At 53.8% G+C, this 12464-nt stretch overlaps 4 protein-coding genes across 4 annotated transcripts; 2 read left to right on the plus strand and 2 right to left on the minus strand.

Annotated features, from left to right (window-relative positions):
* Positions 1–1598: 1598 nt before the first annotated feature.
* Positions 1599–2553, minus strand: IUM83_11223 (uncharacterized protein; the record flags this gene model as incomplete). Its single annotated transcript, XM_067935771.1, has 2 exons — positions 1599–2314; positions 2394–2553. The coding sequence occupies 2 exons, from the start codon at positions 2551–2553 to the stop codon at positions 1599–1601; spliced, it is 876 nt and encodes a 291-aa protein (XP_067784938.1).
* A 1006-nt stretch (positions 2554–3559) lies between these two features.
* IUM83_11224 (berberine-like protein) lies at positions 3560–5086 on the plus strand (the record flags this gene model as incomplete). Its single annotated transcript, XM_067935772.1, has 1 exon — positions 3560–5086. One exon carries the CDS (start codon positions 3560–3562, stop codon positions 5084–5086), a length of 1527 nt encoding a protein of 508 aa, XP_067784982.1.
* Positions 5087–5652: 566 nt separating this feature from the next.
* Positions 5653–7176, minus strand: IUM83_11225 (berberine-like protein; the record flags this gene model as incomplete). The annotated part of the gene is made up of 1 exon (XM_067935773.1): positions 5653–7176. One exon carries the CDS (start codon positions 7174–7176, stop codon positions 5653–5655), a length of 1524 nt encoding a protein of 507 aa, XP_067784983.1.
* A 3440-nt stretch (positions 7177–10616) lies between these two features.
* Positions 10617–12235, plus strand: IUM83_11226 (Berberine-like protein; the record flags this gene model as incomplete). The annotated part of the gene is made up of 2 exons (XM_067935774.1): positions 10617–10683; positions 10794–12235. 2 exons carry the CDS (start codon positions 10617–10619, stop codon positions 12233–12235), a joined length of 1509 nt encoding a protein of 502 aa, XP_067784939.1.
* Between the last annotated feature and the right edge of the window lie 229 nt (positions 12236–12464).

The following is a 12464-nucleotide window of genomic DNA, read 5'->3' on the forward strand; positions in this document are numbered from 1 at the left end:
CGGGACAAGGACCAGCCCAGTACAAAAGAGCAGCAAGGCATCAAGAGTCAACACGCGCGACCTGAGCATGGCGATGAGCAGAGCACTCAAGGACAGACAGAAGGCGAGCTACTGCTCCAGTTAATGGAGGGATACAAGCTCGAAACGGTTTGCGTTAATGGAGAAGGTGGTGAACACTCGCAACAACCACAGAACCCGGTGCAGGGCTCAACTAAAATGAGTGAGGTGAGGTTCCCCGGTACAAGCAACTCGGGAATTCACAGACCGCGAACAGGACACAAAATGTCGGTGGTTGCTGAAAACCAAGCTGATGCCGGGTACGGGATATTGTGCTGCGTTCAGAGTTGTTGCTCCAATTTTGAGATTGATGGCTTGCCTGATACAGAACTCTTTCGGTAACTCCGCAGCTCACGTCTCGATCTCGTCGCCCATCGCTGCACCGAACTACGCACTCACCGCGTGCAGACGTCGATAGCCTCGAGGGAAGTAACAACTTGAGCAGTGAGTGGTCGACAGTTCCCGCGCCATTTGTCTCTCTCCGCCCAGAGCACCTCGTTGGGCATGTCGCGAGTGTTTGTGCACTCATAGCGCATGATGATCGTTTTATCATATCATGCTCCGTGGATGGATCGGTCAAGGTGTGGTCGCAAGTTACGTTTGAGTGCCTTCACACACTCTACGGACATCGCGACGTAGTATCTTGCATTGGTTTGAACTCACGTTGGCTAGCTTCGGGCTCGCACGACAACACGTTGCGCTTGTATGACTGCACAACCAGCGCCTTCAGCTTACTGCATGTTCTCACCGGGCATTCAGGTCACGTAACACAAGTGCGAATGCCTCCCACGCTCCCAAGCTACGTCATTAGCTGCTCCGACGACTACACATTGCGTCTGTGGAATGCGGAAGTTGGGCAGTGTATCTATGAACTTCGAGCTCACCATTCGCGCGTAACTTGTTTTGACGTCCAACCCGACCATCTTTGCTCAGGTGCTGCAGATGGGTCCGTTTGCTTTTGGGATCTCAGCTCGCTCATCTTCAATCCTGAGCACGTATCGGACCATCACGTGACGTGTTCCAGGATATACTACGCTCACAAGGCCACTGTTCAGTGCATTGTTGATATGAGCAGTGGCAATAGCGCTGCCACAGTAGCCCCAGGCCGCACAAACTCCGAATTGTGTTCTGTGGTTGTCACGGGATCAAATGATGGTACTATTCAGCTATTCAGCGCAAAAACCTTTGCGCACCTTGGACGACTTGACAATGTGGGCTCCCCGGTATATGCTGCAGCAGCGCTCTCCAACGGTCGACTGTTGTGTTCCACCAAGGACGGTCGGTTGCTTTTGTATGGAAATTTGTACCGCCCGACGGCTAGGAAAGCACCAGCCGTGTTGCAGTTAGCCACCAAGTGGATCTCCTCCCTCCAAGTTTGTGAGGATCTAGTGGCCTGCAGCTCGGAGGAAGTTCTCTACGTTGTCGATACATCGCGGATGTACATGGCGCTTGTATTCGAGACCCAACACAGCTTCATCACATGCACTCGGTGGATCCACAAAGGCGCATTGATCACAGCTGGGCAAGACAATGTCATTAAACTATGGACCATCGGCTGACTTGAGCGTCTTCTGAGCCTGCAAGTTCGCCGCGTGCAATTTGGACAAGGCTTCATGCCGACCAAGAGCTGCCGCTGTCGGAAACTTTCTTCGACACAGCAAACAGCAGATCAAACTTGCCGGTGCCGTGATTAGATCATTGGCATCGGTGGCATCACTATCCACTTTCGTTGCAGCCACCGCCGGAGATTCAGTCTGCCTCGAATTTGGTTTGCTCCACGTTGTCCACTTTCTCGCCTTCGCGTCCAAATTCGAGTCCAGGATGTTCTGGTACTCCGTCTGCGCAACAGCGAGCGGTGGCGTAGTATTATCCCCATATCTGTCGGTCTTAGCAGCCATTTTGGGCGCCGAGTTGTAGACTCGCTCGAACCCCTTGGCATGAAATTCTTGTCGTGCCAATTCCTCCTCTTCTCGCTGGAACTGTTGCCAGACTTCTTCTGGGGTGCGTCGTCGTTTATTAGGCAGTGGTCCCTTTGCTTCTGCTTCTGCTTCAGCTTCAGCTGGTGGCTCCGAGGCCTTGCGCTTCCGCTTGGACTTGTAATACTTGTAGGTGGGTTTGGCTGGCTTGGGGGACTTGACGCCAGCTCTACCAGCAGAACCGGTAGACTGCTGTAACTTTCGCAGATAGCTTCGTTGGGAGGCGTCGTCCACGAGACACTCGTAGGCTTCACTCAGCCGCTTGAACGCAGCCTCGGCATCTGCCAGGCGAAATACACAGTTCCATCAGAATATATGAAGTCTACGTGCTTGTAGTATCTACCACCAGTCATCTACTACCAGAAGCTCGGTTCTTGTCCGGGTGCACGAGAACCGCCAGCTCCTTGTAGCGCCGACGGACCTGCTGCACCGCCACGAAGACGGCCACGGCGCCAGGCTCAGCCAGCTTGAGCACCTCGAAGTGCGAGCTGCACGTCAGGATGCGGGCCACCTCGTCCATTTACAATATTACAATAATATTGCGAAGTATTTGTGCTCGTTCAGCAATATTTGATTATGAAAATTAGGATGGTGTGGCGCACCCCAGTTGATGAGCCACCTGCTTTTAGAAAAGCAGAAAAGCAAAATTTCTCGCCAAGAGTAAGGAGACCGTAAGTTGTATATTCCCGACTGATCGTGAGCAAAATCCTCAGGCTTACCTTTGGAGAACAGCTGGACACCTCCAGAGAAAACCAACTACCGCTCTACCTCGACAGACGAACACATTGATAGCTCGTCTAACTGCATATCAGGCTTCTATAGATAAAACCTAACACCAAATAGAACGCCGTTAACCCCCCCCCCCCCCAAATTAGAAAAACAGAAAAGCTTTTCTGGCGGTCGAAAGTTGAAGACTATTAAATACGCTTCAACAGACGACAACGAATAAACTTTGGATCCTCCTGCTGCTGGTTGATTCTCCCCCTCCCCTCCACCACGCAGCCAACTTTTCAGCTGTTCACTAAGCAGAACAGCGGGTGGCAATCAAGGTACAGACATGAATTGGAGCATCTTCCTCCAACCGTGGGGAATTTGAACTCCAACTGATGTTTGGGATTTTGAACTGTATCAATACTGTACCGTTGGAAAAGATTCGGATCCAGTGGTGACTCCATCAGCGCCTCGCAACGCAGCCCATGATTGCCTGAGATCGCCAATCAAGATCGGGTTGCAGTTTGTGATGGGAACACGAAGCTCGCACAAAGTTTGCACAGTGCGTCTGCGTTCCAGCAACGGGTTCATCTTGTCCATTTCGTGGTGTTGAAAGACCCAGCGTGTCAACCGTGAACTGGGGGAATGTAAAGCAACGCATGTTCGCGACACTTTGGGCGATATTACGATTCCCAGATGACTTATTGTGAATCCTGGGATGCGCACAGCTTGTGCTGCTTCCTGGGAAGGAAACGGCCATTGACTCACTTCCCCATTTGCCCTCAAGCACTCAAGTCTCGGACACAAGGCAAACCATGGTTGGTTCGTTCGCCACTGCGAGTCGCGCCATCCTCGCGCTCTGCTCCCTCATCGCTGCCCAAAGCGGCCTTGCCGCAGCTGCTGGGTCCGCCGACATCGGCTCCTGCTTGACCAAGGCCGGCATCGCGAACTCGGTGCCCACCACCTCGACCTGGACTATGGACACCCAGCCTTGGAACGCTCGTGTGAGCCCGGTGCCGTCCGCTGTCGCGTTCCCCAAGACGGAGGAAGAAGTATCGGCCGCTCTAAAGTGCGCAGCTGACGGCGGTGTCAAGGTCACCACCCTTGGCGGCAGTCGTTCTTTTTCAAGCATGGGCTTTGGCCGTAACAACGGCGCTCTTGTTATGAACCTGAAGAACATGAAGGTTCTCAAGTACGACACGTCGACCCAGCTGCTGACCTACGGAGGCCCCGTGATGATCTCCGAGGCTGCCAGCCTAATGTGGAACGACTACAAGCGTACTCTGCCCCACGGTCGCTGCGCAGATGTCGGTATGACGGGCATTGCTTCATCTGGGTTTGCCACGCTTTCGCGCCACAGCGGAACTGTGCTGGATAACATCGTTGGGGTGCGTGTTGCTCTTGCTAATGGCTCCATTGTGGACGCCGATGCGAAGCAGAACGCGGACCTGTACTGGGGAGTGCGTGGCGCCGCTAGCTCCATGGGTGTCGTCCTGCAGTTCAAGATGAAGACGCTGGAGCCCCCGTCTCAGCGCGTGACGAACTACACGATTGACTTCAACGAAACGTACACACCCACTCAGCAGGACAACGTGAACGCCCTACTCGGAACGCAGAAGTGGGCCCTAAGTGCGGATAACGATGACCGCCTCTCCATCCGCTACTTCTTGAGGACTAAGGCCTCCATGTCGGGGTTCTTCTACGGGTCCACGGACGAAGCCACCACTGTTTTGGGCTCTCTGATGAAGAACCTCCCCCCGAGCATGGTGCTCAAGAAGAACGAGTTCGAGTTCTGGGCCTCCGAAGAAATTACGACCCCCGGCATCAGCACGAAAGGCATGTCTCCTCGCATGTACTTCTACATTACGTCCATGACAGTCCGCAACGACGTTCCGCTCGACAACTCCACCGCTTGGTCGTTGTACTCCAGCACCACTTACGCGCCCAAGCTGCCCGATTCGGTCGCTTCCGGCTTCATCGATGTTTGGGGAGGTGACTTAACGAAGAAAATCACGCCTGATACCTCGGCCTGGAAACACGACAACAACCTGTTCCTTGTGAGATGGGATCTCCGCTCGCAGGCTTTCAACATCCCTTTTGCTGACAGCAGTATCACTACCATGCGGGCGAACTTCTACAAGTTCGTCGACGCGTACAAAGCGGCTGGTGGTACCCCTGGTGCTCTCATTACGTACCGTGACGAGCGATGGACGATCGACGAGACCGCCCAGTTCCTCTACGGTGGCGGCAACTTCGCCAAGCTGCAGAAGATCAAGACCGCGTACGACCCGAAGGAGATGTTCAACACGGACCCACAGGCGATTCCTACACTGTCGGCGTAGGCGTTCTTCACGAGCTTAGGTTCCTCCGATGTTGTTCCCAACGTATGTGCTTGTACATTTATGGACGTGGAAAAGTGCCAACGCAAGCAATCTTGATAGAACCAGCTGAATCGACTACTAACCTACTCAATACATGGTTCATTGTGCTTTTCAGTTGTTTTGTCGAATCGGACTTTTAAAACAACTACTGTATCTACTAAGATGGGGTAGGTTATCGGAGCAGATATAGCAGGGCACTAACGAATTCAGATTAACTGACTGCCGTGCCCAAGTCCTTCGAAGGAGTTGGCAATACAGTCTATGACAGAAAGGCACAATGCAGTGTGATAATTCGCCACCCACAGCATCGCCTACGAACGAGTCCACGAGCAAACTGTTTTCACTTCATTGGTGGCTCTCTGCAACGGTGGAGACCCAACAACAGAAACAGTTTGGGTGGCGAACGGCCACGAATCTCTTTTTAAGTTCAAGAATCTGAAGCTCACTTCACATGCATATTGCAGAGAGACATCTTCGAAGAGAAGGTGACAATAGGTCGTTGGTCTACTACTGAAGTATCTGGTAGTCTAAGCGAGAGCAGGGATGGCCTGCGGGTCCGTGTTGAACATCTCCTTCGGGTCGTATGCAGTCTTGATCTTCTGCAGCTTGGCGAAGTTGCCGCCACCGTACAGGTACTCGGCCATCTCCTCCACCGTCCACTTCTCGTCACGGTACGTCGTGAAACCACCGGGCACACCACCCGAAGCTTTGTAGGCGTCCACGAACTTGTAGAAGTTGCCGCGCATGGTGGTCATCGTGCTGTCCGCGAACTTGACGTCGAATGCCGACGAACGCATGTCCCAACGGATCAGGTGGAGGTTGTTGTCGTGCTTCCACGCCGACGCACCGGCCTTGACGCCCTTGGCGAACTTGCCGCCCCAGATGTCCACGAAGCCGGAGGCCGATGCGTCCGCGAGCTTAGGAGCGTACGCAGTGCTAGAGTAGAGCTCCCACGCGGTCGAGTTGGTGAGCGGGGTAGAACGGGGGATCGTGACCGATGCGATGTAGAAGTAGCGACGAGGGGTAAGCGTCTGCTCCACGATGCCGGGGGTCGAGATGGCCTCGGACGCCCAGAAGTCGTACTCGTTTGTCTTGAGCACCATCGACGGGGGCAGGTTCTTCATGAGCGAGGCAAAGACAGTCTTGGCCTTCTTGGACGAGCCGTAGAAGAAACCCTGCAGCGTGGACTTGGTCTTGAGGCTGTAGCGAATAGACAGCAGGTCGTTGTTGTCCTTGCTCAGCGCCCACTTCTGCGTGCCGATGAGAGCGTTGACGTTGTCCTGCTGCGTCGGCTTGGCGCTCGAGTTGAATTCGATGGTGTAGTTCGTTACCTGTTGGGACGGAGGCTTGAACGTCTTGATCTTGAAGTCCAGCACCACGCCCATGGAGCTGGCGGCACCACGCACACCCCAAAACAGGTCCGAGTTCTGTTTGGCATTAGCGTTCACAATGGAACCGTTGGCAAGAGCCACACGTACGGACTCGATGTTGTCGAGCACCGTGCCGCTGGCACGCGAGAGGGTACCGAAACCCGAGGCAGCCACACCGGTCATGCCGACGTCGGGGCAACGGCCGTGGGGGAGCGTGCGCTTGGCCTTGCTCCACATGTAGTTGGCGGCTTCCGAGATCATGACAGGTCCGCCGTACGACAAGAGACCCGTCGACGCGTCGTACTCCATGTGCTTGAAGTGCTTCAGGTTCATGATGAGAGCACCGTCGTTGCGGCCGAAGCCCATGCTCGAGAACGAGCGGTTGCCACCGAGAGTGGTCACCTTCACGCCGGCATCGGCGGCGCACTTCAGCGCGGCCGACACCTCCTCCTCCGTCTTCGGGAAGGCGACGGCTGATGGCACGGGGCTCACACGCGAGTTCCACGCTTCCGTGTCCGCCTTCCAGGTCGAGGTCGTGGGCACCGAGTTCTCGATGCCGGCCTTGTCGAGGCACGCGCCGACGTCAGTCTGGGTAGCGGCTGCAGAAGCAAAGCCACCCTGCGCGGCGATGAGGAAGCAAAGAGCAAAAATCGCGCGACTGCTGCCGGAGATCGAAACCATGGTTCGGTCTGGTCCTCGAGTTGTTGAGCACTAGAGCGCTAGACGACAAATGCGGAAGTGATGAACGCGGGATCATGTCAATGTCGGTCGACCACTTCGCCTCTCGATGGAAGCGCGAGAGCGGTGACTCCCCGGAGGAACTCGCTACAAGAATTGCCATCTGTGACTTTCAGTCGTGAAATTGTAAGGCATAAACGGCTGCTTTGCAAACACCAAGGCAAAGTTTGGCCACGCATTCCAGCGGTTCGAGCCTAGGATCGTGAAACCGCGTCTCTCGCAACAGCGACGCCACGAGCGCATTAATCCACGCGTATTAACGCAGCATATGCTAATCTGGATGAACGAGACCCAGTTTTTCGCCATCTTCCGCCAGTTCAGCAAACTCCGGCGGCTTCGCACCTGTTTTCAACGAAATCTTCGTCATGATCGCAAATTGATGTGTTGGAGTGGCGCTGCAGCCCGCGCCCGTCGGAGGAATCGTATGCCACCACTCTTACCGTAAACGGATGCAGTGTACCGGGTAATAGGGTGTTGCACCCTCGGATACCAGTTCGCGATGGGGACATAGGGGAGACGTCGTGAGGAATGGCGTCAATTCAAGTCTCCCGAGGGGGCAGCTCTGAATCAGTGACAGTGATTTATACATGTACCGTTCGTTGCCAACGGTCCGTTGATGCGTCGCGACCAAACATATCTGCCGAGTGCAGAAATTACCAAGTGGGCAGTATCGGCTCATTTTAGATGCACGTACAAAGTGCGACTCGCGTTACTACGGTTAGGTGGTCGCCTTGTTTTTTTGTTGATAATTTCGGGTTCCCATGGAACAGCTTAGGAAAGGCTTCTTGTTGGGCAAATTCGAGTCACTACAGTGTCAGCGCGTTGTTAAAAGGGTTAAATGTGTAATACCCGCTCACTATCTAGCCCCTGGGCCGTAATGCCCTTGAGGAGACAAACTATCAACCAAAGGACCATTTAGCAGCTCCAGATTAGCTTCTAACCTGAGTCGTGTTGTCGTTGTGCCGTCGTGGCAGGCTAGAAATTGTATACATACGTTCAACTACCTCCGTTGATGGCGTGGGATCTGAACAAATGGTAATGTTGGGACGATGTCTTCCAGTGGTTTGCAGGCTGCAACCAGTACTCAATCATTCGGATGATGATACCTATTTAACTTTAGTTTACAGCTTCCTGAAAGGTTCTAAGCCACTGTACAGTCGACGATTTTTGTCGCCGCTTGCCTTCTGTTGGTGGGATGTATTCGAAGCAATCGACTACTCAATTTTTATTGTGAGCCAGCTACGCATGATGTAGTATTACTTGCATAAACTATCGACGAAGAACATAGTAACCTTATATTAAATACTTATTCAGAGGCGCATATAATCCGGAATACTGGCACAAGAACTTTCATAGGTATTATTTTACCATCGATTTAATACTACCATATATTGCTTAATAATAACAATAACATGAATAATATTAAATACTATCCATGTTATTGTTATTATTAAGCGAAAATGACAGTAGCGAAGGCACCAAATACTATTCAGTTTCCTTATATTTTCTCAAAATGGTAAAAATATGCCTTCTTTCGAAGCCCGACTCGATTGCAAGGCTCAAATAATAAGTGCACATGCATTGCTGAAGAAACGGGAGGTCAGCCGTACTCCAAAAATTCGACCCCCATGTGTTCCCTTACAATATCCCGACTTTGTCGTTTTTCTAATAGCTGTATGTGTTAGTCTGCCTGAGTAGTACTCAGGCTCCTGAGTACACAGGTATACAAACCCGCGCTCACGCGTTGCTGATCCAAGCCCAACTGTGAGTTGGCGGCCCAGCACTGCAGCTTTTGCATTTTGCTTCTTCAGCTGTTTCACTAGAGTCGACCATCAAGCCGTCGCAACGCAAGTTGCATTCTGCTGCTGTTGACTCGGTAAACTATCTACGCTTACGTGTAAGCTTAATGTGATTTTAGAGTATCTGCCTTTTAGGCATTATCTACTTGGTTGATTCTGCTAAGAGATAGACGATGTATTGTGATGAACGGGGTACTGTGCTGTTTACTTGGAGCCTCGACCCGTATCATCGCCCAAAACGCATGGTTGCCATGTAGCCTGGCTGTCGGCAGCAAGGAGCCTGGCAACGAATCCGTCCCCGATGGCCGTCACCCACCTACAGACTGTACCTGTACGGTAGGCTACAGTATCCATTTTGTTTCGCCTGACGACGCATTCACCGGAAACAGGTGCAGGGCCTGCTGGTACGCGCCAAGTGGGAACTGTACAATGCAGCATTGTCAACGCTGCTGGGAAACGCAGTCACTCGAGCTAGCATATGATACAGTGTTTTGCCTCAATAGCGCAGCCATCACATCTAATAACCTCGCAGACTATATATAATCACCCTGTTTTTCACGAACAGCAAGATTCAGCCAATCACGCCATCGACAGTATGGTTCCGCCAATCAAATTACCACAACCGAGGACATAGGGGAAAACGTCAAAACAAAAAGCGTCACACTCATGTCATTGCGCGCCAAGATCACCTTGGTCGGTCGGAGCGACCGGAGCGACTCGCTCCTCATTCTTTCATTAGCCAAGCCTAACCAAGTCTACAAGCATCGAGTCTGTAATGCCGTCTCTTCCGAAGCCTTTCCAGAAGCGCCAACGCCTCACGGCTGCAGCGCCTGAAGTTGAGCGCTTGCGCGGCATCATTGCGACCTACTCCCACTCGTAGTCGACTAGTAAAACCTCTGTCACCCCATTTACTTGAGAAATTGTATACAAAGTACGACTGCGCAATGAGGCAAAACACTGTAACTTAATAAGCACAGATTAATCCGTTCGTGGCGTCGCTGCTGCGCGATAGACGGGGTTTCACGATCTTGGGCTCGAACCGCTGGAATGCGTGGCCAAACTTTGCCTTGGTGTTTGCAAAGGAGCAAATTACGTAAACACCGACAGAATTCGCACTCAGCACTGCAGGACACCGAAACATAGAAGGGGCGCGCAGCGCCCGACCAAACAACCGGTACCCGTTCCCGCAGCGTCACGGCGTGGCAGGGGCAGAGGGCCCCCCTCGCCAAAGCCGAAAGCGTGAGGGCAAAGCACGAGGCAGGACTTATTTTTTTTCTCGCGAGCGAAGCGAGCGTTGCCCGCTCCTAGAGTTAGCCTCCTTTAGTGTATCACCGCCCTTTCTCGTACCCATCGGTGGACCTGCTGGATCTACCGTGCCAGACGGATTTCTACGGTGCTGGTGACACACTTTTGGTGTTTTCGTGGCTTTTCTGGTGTACAGGGTATTAATAGGTCTTATTTGCAAAGATCGAAACCACTGTTCGGCCTGGTCCTCGGGCTGTTGGAGACTAGAGCGCTAGACGGCAAATGCGGAAGTGATGAACGCGGAGTCATGTCAATATCGGTCGACCACTTCGCCTCTCGATGGAAGAGCCGTTCCGCCGCGAGAGCGGTGACTCCCCGGAGGAACTCGCTACAAGAATTGCCATCTGTGACTTTCAGTCGTGAAATTGTAAGGCATAAACTGCTGCTCCGGCAGCAGTCGCGCGATTTTCACTCTTTGCTCCCTCATCGCCGCGCACGGTGGCTTTGCTTCTGCAGCCGCACCCCAGACTGACGTCGGCGCGTGCCTCGACAAGGCCGGCATCGAGAACTCGGTGCCCACGACCTCGACCTGGAAGGCGGACACGGAAGCGTGGAACTCGCGTGTGAGCCCCGTGCCATTAGCCGTCGCCTTCCCGAAGACGGAGGAGGAGGTGTCGGCCGCGCTGAAGTGCGCCGCCGATGCCGGCGTGAAGGTGACCACTCTCGGTGGCAACCGCTCGTTCTCGAGCATGGGCTTCGGCCGCAACGACGGTGCTCTCATCATGAACCTGAAGCACTTCAAGCACATGGAGTACGACGCGTCGACGGGTCTCTTGTCGTACGGCGGACCTGTCATGATCTCGGAAGCCGCCAACTACATGTGGAGCAAGGCCAAGCGCACGCTCCCCCACGGCCGTTGCCCCGACGTCGGCATGACCGGTGTAGCTGCCTCGGGTTTCGGCACCCTCTCGCGTGCCAGCGGCACGGTGCTCGACAACATCGAGTCCGTACGTGTGGCTCTTGCCAACGGTTCCATTGTGAACGCTAATGCCAAACAGAACTCGGACCTGTTTTGGGGTGTGCGTGGTGCCGCCAGCTCCATGGGCGTGGTGCTGGACTTCAAGATCAAGACGTTCAAGCCTCCGTCCCAACAGGTAACGAACTACACCATCGAATTCAACTCGAGCGCCAAGCCGACGCAGCAGGACAACGTCAACGCTCTCATCGGCACGCAGAAGTGGGCGCTGAGCAAGGACAACAATGACCTGCTGTCTATTCGCTACAGCCTCAAGACCAAGTCCACGCTGCAGGGTTTCTTCTACGGCTCGTCCAAGAAGGCCAAGACTGTCTTTGCCTCGCTCATGAAGAACCTGCCCCCGTCGATGGTGCTCAAGACAAACGAGTACGACTTCTGGGCGTCCGAGGCCATCTCGACCCCCGGCATCGTGGAGCAGACGCTTACCCCTCGTCGCTACTTCTACATCGCATCGGTCACGATCCCCCGTTCTACCCCGCTCACCAACTCGACCGCGTGGGAGCTCTACTCTAGCACTGCGTACGCTCCTAAGCTCGCGGACGCATCGGCCTCCGGCTTCGTGGACATCTGGGGCGGCAAGTTCGCCAAGGGCATCAAGGCTGGTGTGTCGGCGTGGAAGCACGACGACAACCTCCACCTGATCCGTTGGGACATGCGTTCGTCGGCATTCGACGTCAAGTTCGCGGACAGCACGATGACCACCATGCGCGGCAACTTCTACAAGTTCGTGGACGCCTACAAAGCTTCGGATGGTGTGCCCGGTGGTTTCACGACGTACCGTGACGAGAAGTGGACGGTGGAGGAGATGGCCGAGTACCTGTACGGTGGCGGCAACTTCGCCAAGCTGCAGAAGATCAAGACTGCATACGACCCGAAGGAGATGTTCAACACGGACCCGCAGGCCATCCCTGCTCTCGCTTAGACTACCAGATACTTCAGTAGTAGACCAACGACCTATTGTCACCTTCTCTTCGAAGATGTCTCTCTGCAATATGCATGTGAAGTGAGCTTCAGATTCTTGAACTTAAAAAGAGATTCGTGGCCGTTCGCCACCCAAACTGCTTCTGTTGTTGGGTCTCCACCGTTGCAGAGAGCCACCAACGAAGTGAAAACAGCTTGCTCGTGGACTGCTGTAGTGTGGGTAGCGAAGT

Source organism: Phytophthora cinnamomi (genome assembly GCF_018691715.1).
Source record: "Phytophthora cinnamomi strain GKB4 chromosome Unknown Contig83, whole genome shotgun sequence".
NCBI lineage: Eukaryota > Oomycota > Peronosporomycetes > Peronosporales > Peronosporaceae > Phytophthora > Phytophthora cinnamomi.